A 26,425-nucleotide genomic window follows, 5' to 3' on the forward strand; every position below is an offset into this window, starting at 1 on the left:
AAGTAATTTTATTGGCTGGACGCTATGTCAGGTTGATTAGGGGGCAGGTCCTGTTGGCTGCTCTCCACCCAACTGCTACTAGCTGAAGACTACTGCAAATAGTTGGGACAGTGACAGTGGCAGGACCTGCAGGCTCTCTACCGCCTTACACAGCAACCAGAGACTGGTATAGCAGCAACAGCACTGACCTGCACAATTTAGTGACAACAAATTCTGGGGACAGAAAGCTGCAACTAGCACAAAATATAGCTAATATTAGTGTGTCAGAGAAAGTATTAAAGAGCAGCAGCAAAGCCTGGTACAGAGTAAGTAAAAGAACCTGAGGGGGAGTAACAGACCCTGGGGGGAAAACAAACAACACCAGACCATTTACCCAGCAGAGCCTGGTGACAAGTAACAGAGGACAGAACTAGAAAGTAGCAGCAGAATATCAGACAGAGCGGGACCGGGAACTGCCAAACCCAGGGATACCGGGCAGCATCTTAGCCTGGTGCATAAAGAGTCTGTACTATGGACTGACCACTCTTGCGACAAAAAGTAGGAGTTTGGGACAGGCAGTAACCAAAGCTGGGGCAGCGAGTTCAGTTACATCCGCGTTGCGCATGCTGAAGTACACATACCACCGTCATAGACTTATGCGGACTTTTGAAATCAGCTATAAGAGAAACATTTCTCATACATCTATGGTGGCGAGGCTCTTCACTCAGAATCTAGATGTGTGAGAAATGTTTCTCTTATTATGCAAACTTTTGAAATCTTCCAGGCGGTCACCTTAAAATTCACTTGCGGTCCACTGGTAGACCGCGATCTACCTCTTGCCCACCCCTGCTTTAAAGGGACATAATACTCATATGCTAAATCACTTGAAACTAATGCAGTATAACTGTAAAAAGCTGACAGGAAAATATCACCTGAGCATCTCTATGTAAAAAAGGAAGATATTTTACCTCACAATCTCCTCAGCTCAGCAGAGTAAGTTCTGTGTAAAAAGTTATACTCACCTGCTCCCAGCTGCAGGTAAAAAAAAAATAAAAAAATGAAGAAATGAACAGCAGCCAATCAGCATCAGCAGTGCCGAGGTCATGAACTCTTACTGTGATCTCATGAGATTTCACTTAACTCTCATGAGATTTCATAGTAAGCTTCCTTTACCTGATTGGTGAAATAATATGAGAGTGCACGATGCTTATCCTTTCAGATGTCCCGGGACAGACATACTAATATGCTGCTTAGAAATCCTTTACAATGGGAGGTGGCTACTGAGGAACTTTTGAGGTAAAATATCTTTCTTTTTTACATAGACATGTTAAGGGGATATTTTCTAATCAGCTTTTTACAGCTATGCTGCATCACTTTCAAGTGTTTAAACGTTTGGGTATTATGGCCCTTTAAGGCATTATTATTTTTTTAGGACAGTACATTGCTTTGAAGGGACACTCAAGTCAAATTACATTTTTATTATTCAGAAAGAACATGCAGTTTTAAGAAACTTTCCAATTTACATCCATTATTCAATTTTTATAATCACACTTTCTGGGGAACAAGATCCTACTGAGCATGCGCACAAGCTCACAGGGTATACGTATACTAGTCTCTGATTGGCTGATGTCTGTCACATAGGGTACTGGAAAATGGGAGAAAAAAATCTACTGCTTATTTGAAATTCAGACTAGGTGCTATTTCATTGGCTTTTTATTATGTGCATGTTAATTATATAATTCTACTGCTTTTAGTGGTCCTTTAGCTACAAATGCTGATATTTTATAACAGGAACAATGATGATCGAATTAGAAGAAAAAATAAGTGACCTGGAAAGTTGGCAAGATGGAAAAGGAATCATTGTTTATGGATCTGATAATACCTTCTGTTCAGGGTCTGATCTGAATGCTGTTAAAGCAATATCCAATCCTCAGGCAAGTGTGCTATTCTCTTAATTTGTTTCCCACTTTAATTTACAAATTGTTTATATGGCCTGTTAGTAGAATAAGTTTAAAACCATTGTCAATGCTGAGTTGGGCTAATACGTCAATGGCTAGTATAATGGGATCTCCCTCCAGGCTGAATCCCTCCAGACCTCCCTGTTTTATTGACTTCTAGCACAGTCATTAACCAAACTGGAGAATTTATTTGCTACAGTGGAGTAAAAAAAAGTCACCATCCTACATCATAAGGTATAAAATATTTTTGCTTGAAATTCACAAATTTTTTATGGCTGTAGCGTTGGAGCATGCATTCAAGCTTGTACTTTGAATAATTCAGCTAAGCTTTATCCATGTTACTGTACTTAAATTGGTCCCATATGCAAAAAAACCCCAAAAGATCTGATATTCAAAATACAAAACATAATTTATGTAAGAACTTACCTGATAAATTCATTTCTTTCATATTAGCAAGAGTCCATGAGCTAGTGACGTATGGGATATACATTCCTACCAGGAGGGGCAAAGTTTCCCAAACCTCAAAATGCCTATAAATACACCCCTCACCACACCCACAATTCAGTTTAACGAATAGAAATCACAACTCATTCAGAATACACACTCATTCAAAAGCAGGTTTAAACAATTCATGAATTAATATATAGACCCTTTGGTAAAAAGATAAATATAAAAATGATGTATAAAAAATGATATATAACAAATTACTTAAAAAATGTCTTTTTTGGGTTAATCGGTCTCCAGATAGAGTTTAGAATCTAAACATATATCGGGTGTTTCTACACACAGATCTCTTTTTGTAAAAAGATTTTACCCTTAATTTACACTCAGTTGGTGTCTAATTTCTCCAAACAATCCTTTCTTTAGAGGTGATTTTTCCACAGTCAATTATTTCCTTAAGGGGTTTTTTTCCCACAGTTAATTAATTCTTGCACTTTTGTTTCTATTTGATACAACTCAGGCAAAGGTGCTTTGAGCAGAAAATATTACGATAGTGAAGGATAGATACTTAGATGTATGTGCACATTTATCACTTAAAACTTCCGTTGGCAAAGATGATATAGTTGTAGTCTTACCGCCTTGGTGTAGCACTTGTCTCCAGGTACAGAGCTCTCACCTGCGGATTAGTCCGGTATTTCGGTTTGCGGCTTGTTCTTTCCCCGGGAGTTCTCGCGCTGCTAGCAAAGCGCCTGACGTCACCGGGTCCGATCTGCTTGTCAACTCCTATATGGTGAGTGGAATACTTGCGCAAGTATTATAGATAGTGTCCGTCTCTTCTCCAAAACCCTTTACTCACTCTCTGCACTTAGTACTTTGGTACGCAGAGTGGAGACAGGTCCGGGCTTACGTTTTCCAATTTCTCCGAATAGATCCACAGTTTTTCCACAGTATTTCCTAAACGGAAGTTTTAAGTGATAAATGTGCACATACATCTAAGTATCTATCCTTCACTATCGTAATATTTTCTGCTCAAAGCACCTTTGCCTGAGTTGTATCAAATAGAAACAAAAGTGCAAGAATTAATTAACTGTGGGAAAAAAACCCCTTAAGGAAATAATTGACTGTGGAAAAATCACCTCTAAAGAAAGGATTGTTTGGAGAAATTAGACACCAACTGAGTGTAAATTAAGGGTAAAATCTTTTTACAAAAAGAGATCTGTGTGTAGAAACACCCGATATATGTTTAGATTCTAAACTCTATCTGGAGACCGATTAACCCAAAAAAGACATTTTTTAAGTAATTTGTTATATATCATTTTTTATACATCATTTTTATATTTATCTTTTTACCAAAGGGTCTATATATTAATTCATGAATTGTTTAAACCTGCTTTTGAATGAGTGTGTATTCTGAATGAGTTGTGATTGAATCGTATAGATTTTAAAGTGCTATTATATGTGGTTGTTATTCTTTTTATTTTTTAGCATCTGAATAAATTGTTTATTATTCTATATATTTACAGATTGTCTCAAGTGTATTCTTATAGTAGATCGTAGTGTAGTATTGAGTTTTTTTTTTCCCATAGCTTATAGCGCCATCTACAAACCATATTGTAACCATTTGTTTGTTTTCACTGTCTGGGAAGGAGACAGTTACTCGTAGATTGGCCAGGTGGGCTAAGCCTTAGCGCTTCACACACTTATTTACCTTTGAGTTTAACGAATAGCCAAGAAGTGGGGTGATAAAAAAGTGCGAAAGCATATAAAATAAGGAATTGGAATAATTGTGCTTTATACAAAATCATAACCACCACAAAAAAAGGGCGGGCCTCATGGACTCTTGCTAATATGAAAGAAATGAATTTATCAGGTAAGTTCTTACATAAATTATGTTTCTTCTGTTATGTGTGATCAGTCCACTGGTCATCATTACTTCTGGGAATATAACTCCTCCCCAACAGGAAATGCAAGAGGATTCACCCAGCAGAGCTGCATATAGCTCCTCCCCTCTACGTCACTCCCAGTCATTCTCTTGCACCCAGCAACTAGATAGGATGTGTGAGAGGACTATGGTGATTATACTTAGTTTTTATAACTTCAATCAAAAGTTTGTTATTTTACAATAGCACCGGAGCGTGTTATTGCCTCTCTGGCAGAGTTTGAAGAAGAATCTACCAGAGTTTTTACTATGATTTTAACCGGAGTAGTTAAGATCATATTGCTGTTTCTCGGCCATCTGAGGGAGGTAAAAGCTTCAGATCAGGGGACAGCGGGCAGATGAATCTGCATTGAGGTATGTAGCAGTTTTTATTTTCTGAATGGAATTGATGAGAAAATCCTGCCATACCGTTATAATGACATGTATGTATACTCTACACTTCAGTATTCTGGGGATGGTATTTCACCGGAATTACTCTGTTAAAAGTACATTAAACCTTTTAATAGGTATTTATTATGTTAAACGTTTTTGCTGGAATGTAGAATCGTTTGCATTTTCTGAGGTACTGAGTGAATAAATATTTGGGCATTATTTTTCCACTTGGCAGTTGCTTGTTTTAATTGTGACAGTTTCGTTTCTCTCTCACTGCTGTGTGTGAGGGGGAGGGGCCGTTTTTGGCGCTCTTTGCTACGCATCAAAAAATTCCAGTCAGTTACTCTTGTATTTCCTGCATGATCCGGTTCATCTCTAACAGATCTCAGGGGTCTTCAAACTTCTTTGGAGGGAGGTAGATTCTCTCAGCAGAGCTGTGATATTTATATATTGACTGTGATTAAAAAACGTTGCTCTGAAATTTTTATGTTTCAAATTTAATTATTGTTACTTTACTAATGGGAACAAACCTTTGCTAAAAGTTGTGTTGTTTTTAAGGATTGATGCTATAACTGTCTTTCAGTTCATTATTTCTACTGTCATTTAATCGTTTAGTGCTTTTTGAGGCACAGTACGTTTTTGTTAAATAAGATTGTAACCAAGTTGCAAGTTTATTGCTAGTGTGTTAAACATGTCTGATTCAGAGGAAGATATCTGTGTCATTTGTTCCAATGCCAAGGTGGAGCCCAATAGAAATTTATGTACTAACTGTATTGATGCTACTTTAAATAAAAGCCAATCTGTACAAATTGAACAAATTTCACCAAACAGCGAGGGGAGAGTTATGCCGACTAACTCGCCTCACGTGTCAGTACCTGCATCTCCCGCCCGGGAGGTGCGTGATATTATGGCGCCTAGTACATCTGGGCGGCCATTACAGATAACATTACAAGATATGGCTACTGTTATGACTGAAGTTTTGGCTAAATTACCAGAACTAAGAGGCAAGCGTGATCACTCTGGGGTGAGAACAGAGTGCGCTGATAATACTAGGGCCATGTCTGATACTGCTTCACAGCTTGCAGAACATGAGGACGGAGAGCTTCATTCTGTGGGTGATGGTTCTGATCCAAACAGATTGGATTCAGATATTTCAAATTTTAAATTTAAATTGGAGAACCTCCGTGTATTACTAGGGGAGGTTTTAGCGGCTCTTAATGATTGTAACACTGTTGCAATACCAGAAAAATTGTGTAGGTTGGATAAATACTTTGCGGTACCGGCGAGTACTGACGTTTTTCCTATACCTAAGAGACTAACTGAAATTGTTACTAAGGAGTGGGATAGACCCGGTGTGCCGTTCTCACCCCCTCCAATATTTAGAAAGATGTTTCCAATAGACGCCACCACACGGGACTTATGGCAAACGGTCCCTAAGGTGGAGGGAGCAGTTTCTACTTTAGCTAAGCGTACCACTATCCCGGTGGAGGATAGCTGTGCTTTTTCAGATCCAATGGATAAAAAATTAGAGGGTTACCTTAAGAAAATGTTTGTTCAACAAGGTTTTATATTGCAACCCCTTGCATGCATCGCGCCGATTACGGCTGCGGCAGCATTTTGGATTGAGTCTCTGGAAGAGAACCTTAGTTCAGCTACGCTGGACGACATTACGGACAGGCTTAGAGTCCTTAAACTAGCTAATTCATTCATTTCGGAGGCCGTAGTACATTTAACCAAACTTACGGCTAAGAACTCAGGATTCGCCATTCAGGCACGTAGGGCGCTGTGGCTAAAATCCTGGTCAGCTGATGTAACTTCTAAGTCCAAATTACTTAATATACCTTTCAAGGGGCAAACTTTATTTGGGCCCGGTTTGAAAGAAATTATCGCTGACATTACAGGAGGTAAGGGCCACGCCCTGCCTCAAGACAAAGCCAAAGCTAAGGCTAGACAGTCTAATTTTCGTCCCTTTCGGAATTTCAAAGCAGGAGCAGCATCAACTTCCACTGCACCAAAACAGGAAGGAGCTGTTGCTCGTTACAGACAAGGCTGGAAACCTAACCAGTCCTGGAACAAGGGCAAGCAGGCCAGGAAACCTGCTGCTGCCCCAAAGACAGCATGAACCGAGGGCCCCCGATCCGGGACCGGATCTAGTGGGGGGCAGACTCTCTCTCTTCGCCCAGGCTTGGGCAAGAGATGTTCAGGATCCCTGGGCGCTAGAGATCATATCTCAGGGATACCTTCTAGACTTCAAATTCTCTCCCCCAAGAGGGAGATTTCATCTGTCAAGGTTGTCAACAAACCAGATAAAGAAAGAAGCGTTTCTACGCTGTGTACAAGATCTGTTATTAATGGGAGTGATCCATCCGGTTCCGCGGTCGGAACAAGGACAAGGGTTTTACTCAAACCTGTTTGTGGTTCCCAAAAAAGAGGGAACTTTCAGGCCAATCTTGGATTTAAAGATCCTAAACAAATTCCTAAGAGTTCCATCGTTCAAAATGGAAACTATTCGGACAATCTTACCCATGATCCAAAAGGGTCAGTACATGACCACAGTGGATTTAAAGGATGCTTACCTTCACATACCGATTCACAAAGATCATTACCGGTATCTAAGGTTTGCCTTCTTAGACAGGCATTACCAGTTTGTAGCTCTTCCATTCGGATTGGCTACGGCTCCAAGAATCTTCACAAAGGTTCTGGGTGCCCTTCTGGCGGTACTAAGACCGCGAGGAATTTCGGTAGCTCCGTACCTAGACGACATTCTGATACAAGCTTCAAGCTTTCAAACTGCCAAGTCTCATACAGAGTTAGTTCTGGCATTTCTAAGGTCGCATGGATGGAAAGTGAACGAAAAGAAGAGTTCTCTTTTTCCTCTCACAAGAGTTCCATTCTTGGGGACTCTTATAGATTCTGTAGAAATGAAGATTTATCTGACAGAAGACAGATTAACAAAGCTTCTAAATGCATGCCGTGTCCTTCATTCCATTCAACTCCCGTCAGTAGCTCAATGCATGGAGGTGATCGGCTTAATGGTAGCAGCAATGGACATAGTACCCTTTGCACGTCTACATCTCAGACCGCTGCAATTGTGCATGCTGAGTCAGTGGAATGGGGATTACTCAGACTTGTCCCCTACTCTGAATCTGGATCAAGAGACCAGAAACTCTCTTCTATGGTGGCTTTCTCGGCCACATCTGTCCAGGGGGATGCCATTCAGCAGGCCGGACTGGACAATTGTAACAACAGACGCCAGCCTACTAGGTTGGGGCGCTGTCTGGAATTCTCTGAAGGCTCAGGGACAATGGAATCAGGAGGAAAGTCTCCTGCCAATAAACATTCTGGAATTAAGAGCAGTTCTCCATGCCCTTCTGGCTTGGCCCCAGTTGAAAACTCGGGGGTTCATCAGGTTTCAGTCGGACAACATCACGACTGTAGCTTACATCAACCATCAAGGAGGGACAAGAAGCTCCCTAGCAATGATGGAAGTATCAAAGATAATTCGCTGGGCAGAGTCTCACTCTTGCCACCTGTCAGCAATCCACATCCCGGGAGTGGAGAACTGGGAGGCGGATTTCTTGAGTCGCCAGACTTTTCATCCGGGGGAGTGGGAACTTCATCCGGAGGTCTTTGCCCAAATACTTCGACGTTGGGGCAAACCAGAGATAGATCTCATGGCGTCTCGCCAGAACGCCAAACTTCCTCGCTACGGGTCCAGATCCAGGGATCCGGGAGCGGTTCTGATAGATGCCTTGACAGCACCTTGGAACTTCGGGATGGCTTATGTGTTTCCACCCTTCCCGCTGCTTCCTCGATTGATTGCCAAAATCAAACAGGAGAGAGCATCAGTGATTCTAATAGCGCCTGCATGGCCACGCAGGACTTGGTATGCAGATCTAGTGGACATGTCATCCTGTCCGCCTTGGTCTCTACCTCTAAGACAGGACCTTCTGATACAGGGTCCATTCAAACATCAAAATCTAACTTCTCTGAAGCTGACTGCTTGGAAATTGAACGCTTGATTTTATCAAAACGTGGTTTTTCTGAGTCGGTTATTGATACCCTGATACAGGCTAGGAAGCCTGTTACCAGAAGGATTTACCATAAGATATGGCGTAAATACCTATACTGGTGCGAATCCAAAGGTTACTCCTGGAGTAAGGCTAGGATTCCTAGGATATTGTCCTTTCTACAAGAAGGTTTAGAAAAGGGTTTATCGGCTAGCTCATTAAAGGGACAGATCTCAGCTCTGTCCATCTTGTTACACAGGCGTCTGTCAGAAAATCCAGACGTCCAGGCCTTTTGTCAGGCTTTAGCTAGGATCAAGCCTGTGTTTAAAACTGTTGCTCCGCCATGGAGTTTAAACTTAGTTCTTAACGTTTTACAGGGTGTTCCGTTTGAACCCCTTCATTCCATTGATATAAAACTGTTATCTTGGAAAGTTCTGTTTTTAATGGCTATTTCCTCGGCTCGAAGAGTCTCTGAGTTATCAGCCTTACATTGTGATTCTCCTTATCTGATTTTTCACTCAGACAAGGTAGTTCTGCGTACTAAACCTGGGTTCTTACCTAAGGTAGTCACTAACAGGAATATCAATCAAGAGATTGTTGTTCCATCCTTGTGTCCAAATCCTTCTTCAAAGAAGGAACGTCTTCTACACAATCTGGATGTAGTTCGTGCCCTCAAGTTCTACTTGCAGGCAACTAAGGATTTTCGACAAACGTCTTCCCTGTTTGTCGTGTACTCTGGTCAGAGGAGAGGTCATAAGGCTTCGGCTACCTCTCTCTCCTTCTGGCTTCGTAGCATAATTCGTTTAGCCTATGAGACTGCTGGACAGCAGCCTCCTGAAAGAATTACAGCTCATTCTACTAGAGCTGTGGCTTCCACTTGGGCCTTTAAGAATGAGGCCTCTGTTGAACAGATTTGCAAGGCTGCAACTTGGTCTTCGCTTCATACTTTTTCCAAATTTTACAAATTTGACACTTTTGCTTCTTCGGAGGCTATTTTTGGGAGAAAGGTTCTTCAGGCAGTGGTTCCTTCTGTATAATGAGCCTGCCTATCCCTCCCGTCATCCGTGTACTTTTGCTTTGGTATTGGTATCCCAGAAGTAATGATGACCCGTGGACTGATCACACATAACAGAAGAAAACATAATTTATGCTTACCTGATAAATTCCTTTCTTCTGTTGTGTGATCAGTCCACGGCCCGCCCTGTTTTAAGGCAGGTAAATATCTTTTAAATTATACTCCAGTCACCACTTCACCCTTGGTTTCTCCTTTCTCGTTGATTCTTGGTCGAATGACTGGGAGTGACGTAGAGGGGAGGAGCTATATGCAGCTCTGCTGGGTGAATCCTCTTGCATTTCCTGTTGGGGAGGAGTTATATTCCCAGAAGTAATGATGACCCGTGGACTGATCACACAACAGAAGAAAGGAATTTATCAGGTAAGCATAAATTATGTTTTTCTTTCATGTAATTAGCAAGAGTCCATGAGCTAGTGACGTATGGGATAATGATTATCCAAGATGTGGATCTTTCCACACAAGAGTCACTAGAGAGGGAGGGATAAAATAAAGACAGCCAATTCCTGCTGAAAATAATCCACACCCAAAATAAAGTTTAACGAAAAACATAAGCAGAAGATTCAAACTGAAACCGCTGCCTGAAGTACTTTTCTACCAAAAACTGCTTCAGAAGAACAAAATACATCAAAATGGTAGAATTTAGTAAAAGTATGCAAAGAGGACCAAGTTGCTGCTTTGCAAATCTGATCAACCGAAGCTTCATTCCTAAACGCCCAGGAAGTAGAAACTGACCTAGTAGAATGAGCTGTAATTCTCTGAGGCGGAGTTTTACCCGACTCAACATAGGCAAGATGAATTAAAGATTTCAACCAAGATGCCAAAGAAATGGCAGAAGCTTTCTGGCCTTTTCTAGAACCGGAAAAGATAACAAATAGACTAGAAGTCTTTCTGAAAGATTTAGTAGCTTCAACATAATATTTCAAAGCTCTAACAACATCCAAAGAATGCAACGATTTCTCCTTAGAATTCTTAGGATTAGGACATAATGAAGGAACCACAATTTCTCTACTAATGTTGTTGGAATTCACAACTTTAGGTAAAAATTCAAAAGAAGTTCGCAACACCGCCTTATCCTGATGAAAAATCAGAAAAGGAGACTCACAAGAAAGAGCAGATAATTCAGAAACTCTTCTGGCAGAAGAGATGGCCAAAAGGAACAAAACTTTCCAAGAAAGTAATTTAATGTCCAATGAATGCATAGGTTCAAACGGAGGAGCTTGAAGAGCCCCCAGAACCAAATTCAAACTCCAAGGAGGAGAAATTGACTTAATGACAGGTTTTATACGAACCAAAGCTTGTACAAAACAATGAATATCAGGAAGAATAGCAATCTTTCTGTGAAAAAGAACAGAAAGAGCAGAGATTTGTCCTTTCAAGGAACTTGCGGACAAACCTTCATCTAAACCATCCTGAAGAAACTGTAAAATTCTCGGAATTCTGAAAGAATGCCAAGAAAAATGATGAGAAATACACCAAGAAATATAAGTCTTCCAGACTCTATAATATATCTCTCTAGATACAGATTTACGAGCCTGTAACATAGTATTAATCACAGCGTCAGAGAAACCTCTTTGACGAAGAATCAAGCGTTCAATCTCCATACCTTTAAATTTAAGGATTTCAGATCCTGATGGAAAAAAGGACCTTGTGACAGAAGGTCTGGTCTTAACGGAAGAGTCCACGGTTGGCAAGAGGCCATCCGGACAAGATCCGCATACCAAAACCTGTGAGGCCATGCCGGAGCTACCAGCAGAACAATGAGCATTCCTTCAGAATCTTGGAGATTACTCTTGGAAGAAGAACTAGGGGCGGAAAGATATAGGCAGGATGATACTTCCAAGGAAGTGATAATGCATCCACTGCCTCCGCCTGAGGATCCCGGGATCTGGACAGATACCTGGGAAGTTTCTTGTTTAGATGGGACGCCATCAAATCTATTTCTGGAAGTTCCCACATTTGAACGATCTGACGAAATACCTCTGGGTGAAGAGACCATTCGCCCGGATGCAACGTTTGGCAACTGAGATAATCCGCTTCCCAATTGTCTACACCTGGGATATGAACCGCAGAGATTAGACAGGAGCTGGATTCCGCCCAAACCAAAATTCGAGATACTTCTTTCATAGCCAGAGGACTGTGAGTCCCTCCTTGATGATTGATGTATGCCACAGTTGTGACATTGTCTGTCTGAAAACAAATGAACGATTCTCTCTTCAGAAGAGGCCAAAACTGAAGAGCTCTGAAAATTGCACGGAGTTCCAAAATATTGATCGTTAATCTCACCTCCTGAGATTCCCAAACTCCTTGTGCCGTCAGAGATCCCCACACAGCTCCCCAACCTGTGAGACTTGCATCTGTTGAAATTACAGTCCAGGTCGGAAGCACAAAAGAAGCCCCCTGAATTAAACGATGGTGATCTGTCCACCACGTTAGAGAGTGTCAAACAATCGGTTTTAAAGATATTAATTGAGATATCTTTGTGTAATCCTTGCACCATTGATTCAGCATACAAAGCTGAAGAGGTCGCATGTGAAAACGAGCAAAGGGGATCGCGTCCGATGCAGCAGTCATAAGACCTAGAATTTCCATGCATAAGGCTACCGAAGGGAATGATTGTGACTGAAGGTTTCGACAAGCTGAAATCAATTTTAGACGTCTCTTGTCTGTCAAAGACAGAGTCATGGACACTGAATCTATCTGGAAACCCAGAAAGGTTACCCTTGTCTGAGGAATCAATGAACTTTTTAGTGAATTGATCCTCCAACCATGATCTTGAAGAAACAACACAAGTCGATTCGTATGAGATTCTGCTAAATGTAAAGACTGAGCAAGTACCAAGATATCGTCCAAATAAGGAAATACCACAATACCCTGTTCTTTGATTACAGACAGAAGGGCACCGAGAACCTTTGTAAAAATTCTTGGAGCTGTAGCAAGGCCAAACGGCAGAGCCACAAACTGGTAATGCTTGTCCAGAAAAGAGAATCTCAGGAACCGATAATGATCCGGATGAATCGGAATATGCAGATATGCATCCTGTAAATCTATTGTGGACATATAATTCCCTTGCTGAACAAAAGGCAAAATAGTCCTTACAGTTACCATCTTGAACGTTGGTATCCTTACATAACGATTCAATATTTTTAGATCCAGAACTGGTCTGAAGGAATTCTCCTTCTTTGGTACAATGAAGAGATTTGAATAAAACCCCATCCCCTGTTCCTGAACTGGAACTGGCATAATTACTCCAGTTAACTCTAGATCTGAAACACAATTCAGAAATGCTTGAGCTTTTACTGGATTTACTGGGACACGGGAAAGAAAAAATCTCTTTGCAGGAGGTCTCATCTTGAAACCAATTCTGTACCCTTCTGAAACAATGTTCTGAATCCAAAGATTGTGAACAGAATTGATCCAAATTTCTTTGAAAAAACGTAACCTGCCCCCTACCAGCTGAGCTGGAATGAGGGCCGCACCTTCATGTGGACTTAGAAGCAGGCTTTTCCTTTCTGGCTGGCTTGGATTTATTCCAGATTGGAGATGGTTTCCAAACTGAAACTGCTCCTGAGGATGAAGGATCAGGTTTTTGTTCTTTGTTGAAACGAAAGGAACGAAAACGATTATTAGCTCTGTTTTTACCCTTAGATTTTTTATCCTGTGGTAAAAAAGTTCCTTTCCCACCAGTAACAGTTGAAATAATAGAATCCAACTGAGAACCAAATAATTTGTTACCCTGGAAAGAAATGGAAAGTAGAGTTGATTTAGAAGCCATATCAGCATTCCAAGTCTTAAGCCATAAAGCTCTTCTAGCTAAAATAGCTAGAGACATAAACCTGACATCAACTCTGATAATATCAAAGATGGCATCACAGATAAAATTATTAGCATGCTGAAGAAGAATAATAATATCATGAGAATCATGATGTGTTACTTGTTGCGCTAAGGTTTCCAACCAAAAAGTTGAAGCTGCAGCAACATCAGCCAAAGATATAGCAGGTCTAAGAAGATTACCTGAACACAGATAAGCTTTTCTTAGAAAGGACTCAATTTTCCTATCTAAAGGATCCTTAAACGAAGTACCATCTGACGTAGGAATAGTAGTACGTTTAGCAAGGGTAGAAATAGCCCCATCAACTTTAGGGATTTTGTCCCAAAATTCTAATCTGTCAGACGGCACAGGATATAATTGCTTAAAACGTTTAGAGGGAGTAAATGAATTACCCAATTTATCCCATTCTTTGGAAATTACTGCAGAAATAGCATTAGGAACAGGAAAAACTTCTGGAATAACCACAGGAGATTTAAATACCTTATCCAAACGTTTAGAATTAGTATCAAGAGGACCAGAATCCTCTATTTCTAAAGCAATTAGAACTTCTTTAAGTAAAGAAAGAATAAATTCCATTTTAAATAAATATGAAGATTTATCAGCATCAACCTCTGAGACAGAATCCTCTGAACCAGAAGAGTTATCAGAATCAGAATGATGATGTTCATTTAAAAATTCATCTGTAGGGAGAGAAGTTTTAAAATATTTTTTACGTTTACTAGAAGGAGAAATAACAGACATAGCCTTCTTTATGGATTCAGAAACAAAATCTCTTATGTTATCAGGAACATTCTGCACCTTAGATGTTGAAGGAACTGCAACAGGCAATGGTACTTTACTAAAGGAAATATTATCTGCTTTAACAAGTTTGTCATGACAATCAATACAAACAACAGCTGGAGGAATAGCTACCAAAAGTTTACAGCAGATACACTTAGCTTTGGTAGATCCAGCACTAGACAGCGATTTTCCTGTAGTATCTTCTGACTCAGATGCAACGTGAGACATCTTGCAATATGTAAGAGAAAAAACAACAACATATAAAGCAAAATTGATCAAATTCCTTAAATGACAGTTTCAGGAATGGGAAAAAATGCCAAAAAACAAGCTTCTAGCAACCAGAAGCAATGAAAAATGAGACTTAAATAATGTGGAGACAAAAAGCGACGCCCATATTTTTTAGCGCCAATAAGACGCCCACATTATTTGGCGCCTAAATGCTTTTTGGCGCCAAAATGACGCCACATCCGGAACGCCGACATTTTTGGCGCAAAATAACGTCAAAAAAATGACGCAACTTCCGGCGACACGTATGACGCCGGAAACGGAAAAGAATTTTTGCGCCAAAAAAGTCCGCGCCAAGAATGACGCAATAAAATGAAGCATTTTCAGCCCCCGCGAGCCCACAGGGAAAAAAGTCAAATTTTTGAAGGTAAGAAAAAATGATTAAATCAAATGCATTATCCCAAATATGAAACTGACTGTCTGAAAATAAGGAAAGTTGAACATTCTGAGTCAAGGCAAATAAATGTTTGAATACATATATTTAGAACTTTATAAACAAAGTGCCCAACCATAGCTTAGAGTGTCACAGAAAATAAGATTTACTTACCCCAGGACACTCATCTACATGTTTGTAGAAAGCCAAACCAGTACTGAAACGAGAATCAGCAGAGGTAATGGTATATATAAGAGTATATCGTCGATCTGAAAAGGGAGGTAAGAGATGAATCTCTACGACCGATAACAGAGAACCTATGAAATAGACCCCGTAGAAGGAGATCACTGCATTCAAATAGGCAATACTCTCCTCACATCCCTCTGACATTCACTGCACGCTGAGAGGAAAACCGGGCTCCAACTTGCTGCGGAGCGCATATCAACGTAGAATCTAGCACAAACTTACTTCACCACCTCCATCGGAGGCAAAGTTTGTAAAACTGAATTGTGGGTGTGGTGAGGGGTGTATTTATAGGCATTTTGAGGTTTGGGAAACTTTGCCCCTCCTGGTAGGAATGTATATCCCATACGTCACTAGCTCATGGACTCTTGCTAATTACATAAAAGAAAACTTTATTGAAAATTCAAAAGTCTAAAAACAAATATATCTCTAACAAAACAAAACAAAGTGCAACCTTATTTACAGCTTTTAAACAGACATGTTTAGTCGTTACAATCAAAAGGCAGTTTTATCTGTTCAAAATCCTATATTATATATTTTTTGGAAAACTTTAGTAACCAAATTACTCCCATATATCATATTTATTAAGGGCCAGATTACGAGTAGAGCAGTATTTGTTGCTCTCGCTCGCTAATTCCGATAGAAGTAATCTTTTAGCGTGCATGCTGGTAGCGCTCCTATTACAAGTTGAAAGTAAAAACTTTTCGGTCATGCGCTAACCTGATGCACACTAAAAGCCGAAGTTAGAATATCGCGACCACATTAACGTATTCCTCTCATGGAAGTTAGTGGAGCAAAAAACACCCTACTTGTGCGCAAACCCAATCACATTTTCTCAAGTGCGCTAACCCAACATGTAAATAATATTTCACATTCTAATATTCTTCACATAGCAGAATATGTTCTACTTATTAATTAATACATATTTATACATATATCTGATGGAATTTTGGTACAATACATATTTTTAACTATATATATATATATATATATATATATATATATATATATATATATATATATATATACACAGTATATATAGGTATAGATATATACAGAGATAACAACACCCCCAAGGGGGTTGGAAGAGAGTGACAAATTTCAACAGTGTCACCTGGAGTGAACAATATGGGCAGTTACTCAAATAGTATACACATACATCCATATACCTTGAAGTGTCAGATCACAATAATTGAGACTGCATCTATCTTCTCACACATATGTGTGCACCCGGGACTGTATACCCTATATATGCATATATGTAAAATATACACACAGTAATGCCTGGTCCTGGACACCATTTATACCAAATGGAAATTAATGGATACAGGATGAGGATGTGCAGCATAGCACTTGTATTTACTTGTTTTTAATTGAACTTAAAATTAGGAATTTAGGATAACATTGTACATAGGTTAGGGATTTGTTATATAAATAATGTCTGGCTTAAATATACAATGCTTGGGTATAACACATTGGGGTTGAAATAACACGAGTAAGCTTTAAGCGCTGTTTAGACAGGTTACAAGTGGGCTATAAATGGCTACTTATCCGACGATGTACCACCAATATGTAACTATATTGTCTAAAGTAGCCACAGATTAGGTACACTATAGTTTAGTATGTGGATAATACTAAGGAAGTTAATTGTGCAGACAATTAACTATGGCTACATTTAGCAGCCATTGTGCACAAACTTTGATCATAGGTAATCACATTTGTCACCCTAAATGTGATTGTATGAGGACATATCACCATGGAGATGAGTGTATTATGTCTTTAAAGCTGTGATAGAAACAACTACACTTGAGCCAACAGGTCAGCGATACTGAATGAGCTGTGCATGCTGTGTATTTATTTAATGGTAACCATGACTACAGGTAGTATTCATTAGCATCACATTTCTAGCACCCGATATCCCGCATATTTCATGTTCCACAAATTAGGCAATTTTTTTAAGAGAATAGCACTGTTACTTGTATAATATGCACTATGCAAATATTAGTAATTGAAGTTACGATGTTCAATTCTACATAAATTGTATACCCGGCAGTGACGTAGTCATTATTCTGGTTTCACTGAATGGTGGAACGCAGGCTTGCGTTCCAATACAGTTGTTTGGCGCCACAATGACTGAAGGGGGGTAGGTAATGTTTGTTTTTTATTTGATTATGAGCACTATATATTTGTGTACTGCACACACTGTTGTTATTCTAATGAAGGAGAAGAGATCTCCCAAAATTGTGTTTACTTCGTGAAAGCCCTAAAAATTTCCCCCTATGTGAAGAACATTGGAATGGGAAATTTACAGTACATACATAGTTAAACACTTTCAGGTAGATTATGAGTTATGTGCGCTATAGGGTTTTTAACGAACGCAACGAAAGTTGTGTTATTTCACCCTCCATAGCGCAGCCATTACAAGTTTTGAAACAGCCGGCTTGTGCGTGCGATATGGTTGCGTTGAGCTCCGTACCGCACAAAATACAAGCGCTGCTTTGACGTGCTCATGCACGCTTTCCCCATAGACATCAATTGGGGACAGCGGGTTAGAAAAAAACACCTGAAGCGTGGAATGAAAAAGTTCCATAACGCAGCCCCATTGATGTCTATGGGGGAAAAAACGTTTAAACCTAACATAAACCCTAAATCTAAACACCCCTAATCTGCTGCCCCCGACATAGCTGAAACCTACATAATGTTATTAACCCCTAATCTGCCGCTCCCGATATTGCCGCCACCTAAATAAATCTATTGACCCCTAATCTGCCGCTCCCGCTATCGCCGCCACTATACTAAATTTATTAACCCCTAGCACCCCAACATCGCCCACACTATAATAAATCTATTAACCCCTATTCCGCCCCTCCCCGACATCGCCGCCACTAAATAAAGCTATTAACCCCTAAACCTCTGGCCTCCCACATCACTACCACTAAATAAAGCTATTAACCCCTAAACCGCCAGCCCCCCACATCGCAACAACCTAAATTAAACTATTAACCCCTAAACCTAACCGTAACCCTAACACCCCCTAACTTTAACTTTAAAATAGAGCTAAATTAAAGTTACAATTATTAACTAAATAATACCTATTTAAAACTAAATACATACTTACCTGTGAAATAAAACCTAAGCTAGCTACAATATAACTAATAGTTCTATTGCAGCTAGCTTAGGTTTTATTTTTATTTCACAGGTAAGTTTGTATTTATTTTAATTAGGTAGACTAGTTAGTAAATAGTTATTAACTATTTACTAACTACTTAGTTAAAATAAATACAAATTTACCTGTGAAATAAAACCTAAGCTGCCTTACACTAAAACCTAACATTACAAAAAAAATACTAAAATTACCAAAAATAAAAAAACTACCATTACAAAAAAAAACACGAAATTATCCAAAATAATAAAAATTATTCCTATTCTAATACCCTTTAAAAAAAAAAAAAAAAAACCCACCCCAAAATAAAAAACCCTTAACTATAATAAACTACCAAGGGCCCTTAAAAGGGCCTTTTGTAGGGCATTGCCCTAACGATAACAGCTCTTTTCCTACAAAAGAAAAACAAACACCCCCTAACAGTATACAAACCCCCACCCCCCAAACCCACTAAATAAAAATAAAGTAAAAACTATTCTACCCATTGCCCTGAAAAGGGCATTTGTATGGGTATCACCATTAAAAGGGCATTTAGCTCTTTTTCCTGCCCTTTAAAGGGCATTCAGCTCTTTTATGAAATGCCCAACCCCTAATCTAAAAATAAAAACCCACCCCAAAACGATAAAAATTGCACAAAATAACAAATTAATTATACAAAATAATAAAAATTTTTCCTATTCTAATAACCATTTTAAAAAAACACCCCAAAATAAAAGAAACCTAATCTAGAATAAACTACCAATAGCCCTTAAAAGGGTCTTTTGTAGGGCATTGCCCTAAAGATATCAACTCTTTTTCTGAAAAAAAAATACAGACCCACTAACATTAACCCCCCTCCCCAAACCCACAAAATAAAAAAAAACTATCTAAAAAAAACCTAATCTACCCATTGCCCTGAAAAGGGCATTTGTATGGGCATTGCTCTTTTGCTGCCCTTAAGAGTGCCCACCCTAATCTAAAAATAAAACCCACCCCAAAAAAACCTTAAAAAAACTAACACTAACCCCTCTTTAGGTACTCACAGTTGTTGAAGTCCCGCTTGAATGATCTTCATCCAGGCGGCATCTTCATCTAGACGGCTCCATCTTCATCCATCGCAGGACCGGCTTCTTCTTCATCCCTGCAGAGGCAGAGCAGAGATGTGTGGAGGTCCAAGGCGGAGGTCCAAGCCGGAGGTCCATCGATCCGATTTGGAGGTCCTCTTCATGCAATCGTCCACTGCACACTGAGGATTGAAATGCAAGGTACCCCTTTTATACTGGGGGTACCATTGCATTCCTATTAGCTGAAAAATTTGAATCAGCCAATAGGAATTAGGGCTGCTAAAATCCTATTGGCTGTTCAAATCGCATGAAGAGGACCTCCACTTTGGATCGATGGACCTTAGCCTGGACCTCCACCTTGGACCTTAGCCTGGACCTCCACCTTGGACCTTAGCCTGGACCTCCGCCTTGGACCTTCGCCTGGACCTCTGCCTTGGACCTTCACCTCTGCGCATCGCCGCTCCGCCTCTGAAGGGATGAAGAAGATGCTGGGCCCGCAATGGATAAAGATGGAGCCGCCTGGATGAAGACCTGGATTTTTTAAACTTTTTTGGGTGTTTTTTTTTTTTTTTTTTTTAGTTTAGGGTTTGGGCTTTTCTTAAAAGAGCTAAATGCCCTTTTCAGGGCAATGCAAAAGAGCTAAATGCCATTTTAAGGGCAATGCCCATACAAATGCCTTTTTCAGGGCAATGGGCTGCTTAGGTTTTTGTTAGTTAGGTTTTTTTTATTTTGGGGGGTTGGTTGGGTGGTGGGTTTTACTGTTGGGGGAGAATCCACGTGGTGTAGCTGCGTCGGATGAACCGGAACCGGCTAATTCGAAGTGAATGTATCCAATAGGAATGATACTGGCAGAGTGCCGTAGCTGCGGTCTAATCCATGACCGCAAAATGTAACAAACATGCGGAGGAAACAAAGTAGCAGGCAACAGCTCTATCTTCCTCCCTAGTCAAGTGTTCTGCCTGTGCTTGTATTTTAACTTTTTTCATTAAAGGTTATTTTTTATTGCACCTTTCTGTAGTAGTGCCTGCTACTTTGTTTCCTCCGCATCTTTACTGTTGGGGGGTCTTTGTGGGGGTTTTTTTACAGGTAAAAGAGCTGTTTAACTTAGGGCAATGCCCTACAAAAGGCCCTTTTAAGGGCTATTGGTAGTTTATTGTAGGCTAGGTTTTTTTTTTTATTTTGGGTATGTTTTTTTTATTTTTATAGGGCTATTAGATTAGGTGTAATTGTTTTTTATTTTTGATAATTTCGTTTGTTATTTTTATAATTATGTATTTTTTTTATTTTTTTGTAATTAGATATTTTGTAATTTTTATAGTAGTGTTAGGATTTTTTTAATGTTTTAGTTTAATAGTTATATTAGTTTAATTGTTAGTTTAAACTTAGTTTTTTTAATTTGACAGGTAAGTTTTAATTTAATTAAGATAGGGAAATTGTAATTTTAATATAAAGTTAGGGGGGCGTTAGGTTTAAGGGTTACTAGCTTAAATTAGTTTTCGGTTTAGGGGTTAATAATATAAATGATTATATTTTGTTGGGGGGGCTTGCAGTTTAGGGGTTAATAGGTTTATTATAGTGGCTGCAGTGTTGGGAGTGGTGGAATAGGGGTTAATAACTTTAGTATAGTGGCGGTGATGTCGGGGATCGGCAGAATAGGGGTTAATAAATTTTATTAGTGGCGGCGATGTCGGGAGCGACGGATTAGGGGTTAATAACTTTAATATAGTGTTTGCGATGCGGGAGGGCCTCGGTTTAGGGGTTAATAGGTAGTTTATGGGTGTTAGTGTACTTTGTAACACTTTAGTTATGAGTTTTATGTTTAGGCTCTCAGATTGCGGAACGGATCGTGTCGGTATAGGCTGCAACGCAAACTTTTTAGCCTCACCGCAAAACTCGTAATGGCTGCGCTATGGAAGTCCCATGAAAAAAACTTAATTTTTACATGTGCGAGACTGACATTGCGCTACAGGGTAAAAGGCTTGCAGGACATCTTTAAAACACGAACGCAAAACTTGTAATCTAGGTGATTATTAATAATGAATATTGCATAAACATGCTTTTACATGTTTTCAGCTACTTAACTGCAAAAGGTTCCAATGCATATAAATGTCTATATATGTGTACATATGTCTGTAAATATATACACATATAAATACTTAAATACATATGTACACATATACAGTGTAATATATATATAATATATATATTTAGACATGTATGTATCTCTAATTTGAAGTGTGTGTGTGTATATATATATATATATATATATATATATATATATATATATATATATATATATATATTTATTTATTTGCATAGGAAATTAGCACATCTAGGCAAGATCCCCCGCTTGCTTTTCCCCAGAAATACTCCGTATACAATGTTACCAATGCACAAGAGAATTCTGGCTAAGATATGCAAATTAGATTTGCAAACACAGCGATCAGTTTTAACACAGCGATCCTTTTAACAGGATTATTGCAGCAATACAGAAATCACTCACTAGACAGCCAGTTTCTTTTCTTTTTAGAACTCGTCAGTAGGAGGTAGATTTTTGGTTGCTGCTTTAGTAAAGCTACTTTCAGAGTTAAATCAAAATTCATTAAAATTATGGTGGAGATAAAAAACTGAGATTAAAATCCTCCATGTCTCATTAAATCAATACAAATATTTGCATAGGAAATTAGCACATCTAGGCAAGATCCCCCGCTTGCTTTTCCCCAGAAATACTACATATACAATGTTACCAATGCATAAGAGAATTCTGGGTAAGATATGCAAATTAGATATGCAAATTCTCATTTTTTTTGTTTCAAATACCAGAAATCTATCTCCTACTGACGAGTTCTAAAAAGAACGAAACAGGCTTCATTCAAAATCTAGGAGCCAGCCCAAAAAGTTAAGAGCCAGAATTTTTTGTGTAGCCACATTAGGTGGATAATAAATATAAATATATATATATATATATATATATATATATATATATATATATATATATATATATATATATATATATATATATATAAAAAACAAAGGGACTATGTGATCTAAAGCAAATATATATACAAAACCAAACAGGTGAAAACATGAAAACACTCCACCTTAATTAGGAAAAAACGCCAATTGGTACTTATGGCAACACAAGTGTGTAAACAATGAATATATTGAAACATTCAGTGACAGCCAAACATGTAATAACATACCAATGTGTAGAATATTGAAGTGAGTCGGATGGGACATAAAAGCTCATGTCTATGTTGTTTATACTATATACAATTTGTTGCTGTATGCGAGCATGGAGGACATGATGGAGGCCGATCAGTTATTGTTCCTGATTACAGGTTAACATTTACTCTCTATATATGGGCTCCAGCCGCCATCACAAAAGTATGTAAAATGCTGTCTAGTTTATTTAACAAACTGTATGATGCACATTCATTATAACATTGAATGCTTACTAATGATCTGCACAGCGGAGCAAAGCCCATATATAGAGAGTAAATGTTAACCTGTAATCATTGGTGTAATGATTGGTGGCTGCACATAGATGCCTTTTGTGATTGGCTCACCCATGTGCATTGCTATTTCTTCAACAAAGGATATCTAAAGATTTAAGCAAATTAGATAATAGAAGTACATTGGAATGTTGTTTAGAATTGTATTCTCTATCTGAATCATGAAAGAACAATGTTAGGTTTAGTGTCCCTTTAACTGCATGTGATAGACACTACTATAAAGAATAATATGCACAGATACTGATATAAAAATCCAGTATAAAACCTTTTAAAAATTTACTTAGAAGCTCCCAATTTAACACTGTTAATGAGATAAGCTTGGCACACCCACTGAAAGGGGCTGGTAGGAGAACTTCCCCCCTCCCCTGCATATGAAATGACCCATTATACAAACAGAAGCAATGCGAAGTCTGTAGACATCAGTATACATCTAAAATTTGGGATTTGGTTAGGAGTCTGAAAATCAGCAAAATGGTATTTAAAAATAAGCAAAACTATACATTTTTACAAAAACACACACAGATGGGCTAGATAAATGGATCATCTACAAAATTGTTATGCAAAGAAAAATATAGTGTATAATATCCCTTTAACAAGTGGGGAGCCGTCAGGAGGTCTTAAAGTGTCAGGGAATAATCTTAAAAGGACAAGGGACAAGTAAAATAAAAGGGGAAGGTTGTAGGTGTAGACAGTTCCAAAAGGGCAGAGGGTAGGTAGTCTTAAAGGGAAGGGAGTAGGGGATTTATAGTCCAAAAGTGGTGGGGGGTATATAGTTTTAAAGTGGCAGGGGTTAGGAGTTAGATAGTCTAAAAGGGGCTGGGATTTAGTGCCAGGTAGTCTTAAATTAGCATGGGGTCAGATAGACTTAATGGGGCAGGTGGTTAAAGGGTTGGTCTTAAAGGGAGTGGTAGTGTTAAAAAGGATAGAGGTGGGGCTAAACAGTCATAAAAGGGCAGGGGATAGTTAGTATTTATGGAGAAGTGAATAGGGAGGTTGATAGTTTTAAAGGGATAGGGTTTATTTAGTCTTTAAAAGGGAGGGTTAATGGGAAGATATAAAATAACTGTCTGTGTCACTGTTATTAGGTGTAGTTAAAGAGACATAAACCCCAATTATTTTTTTTCATGATTCAGATAGAGAATGTGATCTTAAACAATTTTGCAATTTACTTCTATTATCTAATTCATTTTTTCTCTTAGTATCCTTTGTTGAAAAGAATACCTAGGTAGGCTCAGAAGCTGCTGATTGGTGGCTACACATTTATGCCTCCCAATGCGTTCAGCTAGCTCCCAGTAATGTATTGCTTCTTCGACAAAGGATAAAAAGAGAATGAAGCAAATTTGATAATAGAAGTAAATTGGAAAGTTTGGTTTCATGTCCCTTTTAAAGACCACCTGCTATTTAGAGGGACACTGAACCCACATTTTTTCTTTTGTGATTCAGATAAAGCATGCAATTTTAAGCAACTTTCTAATTGACTCCTATTATCAAATTGTCTTCATTCTCTTGGTATCGTTATTTGAAATGCAAGAATGTAAGTTTAGATGCCGGACCATTTTTGGTGAACAACCTGGGTTGTTCTTGCTGATTGGTGGATACATTCACCCACCAATAAACAAGTGCTTTCCATGGTTCTGAACCAAAAAAATAGCTTAGATGCCTTCTTTTTCAAATAAAGAAAGCAAGAGAACGAAGAAAAATTGATAATAGGTGTAAATTAGAAAGTTGCTTAAAATTGCATGCTCTTTCTCCTGTTAAGTGTAGTCAGTCCACGGGTCATCCATTACTTATGGAATATTTCTCTTCCTAACAGGAAACTGCAAGAGAATTACCCAGCAGAGCTTGCTATATAGCTCCTCCCCTCACCTATCATACTCAGTCATTCTCTTGCAGCCTAACTAGATGGAAGCTGTGAGAGATCTGTGGTGTTTTTTAACTTAGTTTATTTCTACAATCAAAAGTTTGTTATTTTTAAATGGCACCGGAGTGTGCTGTTTATTCTCAGGCAGCATTAGAAGAAGAATCTGCCTGGGTTTTTTTTCTATGGTCTTAGCAGACGTAATTAAGACCCACTGGCTGTTTCTCATCTGAGGGAAAGTGAGGTAACTTCAGAGAAGGGGAATAGCATGCAGGGCCCCCCTGCAACAAAGAGGTATGTGCAGTAATTTATTTTCTGAGGAATGGAATTGACTGAGAAAATACTGCTGATGCCATTGTAAAGTAAGTTCAGCCTTAAATGCAGCGATAGCGACTGGTATCAGGCTGATGTGTGTGTGTGTGCACTGAATGTATTTTCTAAGGAATGGAATTGACTCTGAAAATACTGTAAATACTGAAATAATGTATGAGCCTTAACTGCAGTAAAAGCGACTGGTAGCAGGCTTGTAAATAATAATACATAACTTTTAAATGTATGTTTAAAACGTTTTACTGGCTTGTTAATCGTTTTTGTGAGGTACTTGGTGATAAAACTTATTAGGGCTTGATTTTTACCACATGGCCATTTTTGTTTTCTGCATAGAAACAGTTTCTGAGCTTCCCCACTGTTGTAATATGAGTGGGAGGGGCCTATTTTAGTGCTTTTTTGCGCAGTAAAAATTCAGTCACAATCTGTCTACTTCATCCTCCATAATCCAGATCGTCTCTAGAGAGCTCAGGGGTCTTCAAAATCCATTTTGAGGGAGGTAATCAGTCACAGTAGCCCTGTGACAGTGTATTTGACTGTGAGAAAAACGTTAATTATATAATTGTTATCCGTTTTTGGGTACTAAGGGGTTAATCATCCATTTGCTGGTGGGTGCAATCCTTTGCTAACTTAATACATTTACTGTGAAAATTTGGTTGCTATAACTATTTTTGATCATTGTTATTTCAACTGTGTCAGTTTTTCTGTGCTTCTTAAAGGCACAGTAACGTTTTTTATATTGCTTGTAAAATAATTTTGAAAAGTATTTCCAAGTTTGCTAGTCTCATTGCTAGTTTGTTTAAACATGTCTGACTCAGATGAATCTCTTTGTTCACTATGTTTAAAGGCCAATGTGGAGCCCAATAGAAATTTGTGTACCAATTGCATTGATGCTACTTTGAATAAAAGTCAATCTTTACATGTAAAGAAATTATCACCAGACGACGAGGGGGAAGTTATGCCGACTAACTCTCCTCACGTGTCAGTACCTGCGCCTCCCGCTCAGGAGGTGCGTGATTTTGTGGCGCCAAGTACATCAGGGAGGCCCTTACAAATCCCTTTGCAAGACATGGCTACTGTTATGACAGAAGTATTATCTAAGTTGCCAGATTTAAGAGGCAAGCGCGATAGCTCTGGGTTAAGGATAGAGCGCGCGGATGAGATGAGAGCCATGTCAGATACTGCGTCACAGTTTGCAGAACGTGAGGACGGAGAGCTTCATTCTGTGGGTGACG

At 38.9% G+C, this 26,425-nt stretch overlaps 1 protein-coding gene across 3 annotated transcripts in view; it reads left to right on the plus strand.

The window, feature by feature from the left end:
• ECHDC1 (ethylmalonyl-CoA decarboxylase 1) overlaps window positions 1–26,425 on the plus strand; it is a 71,153-nt gene that overhangs the window by 13,785 nt on the left and 30,943 nt on the right. For all 3 annotated transcript variants that reach the window (XM_053710711.1, XM_053710713.1, XM_053710710.1), the window contains exon 3: window positions 1,771–1,913. In XM_053710711.1, coding sequence (XP_053566686.1) covers window positions 1,771–1,913 — 143 coding nt within the window. The remainder of the gene's footprint in view (window positions 1–1,770; window positions 1,914–26,425) is intronic.

Source organism: Bombina bombina, chromosome 4 (assembly GCF_027579735.1).
Source record: "Bombina bombina isolate aBomBom1 chromosome 4, aBomBom1.pri, whole genome shotgun sequence".
Classification (NCBI taxonomy): domain Eukaryota; kingdom Metazoa; phylum Chordata; class Amphibia; order Anura; family Bombinatoridae; genus Bombina; species Bombina bombina.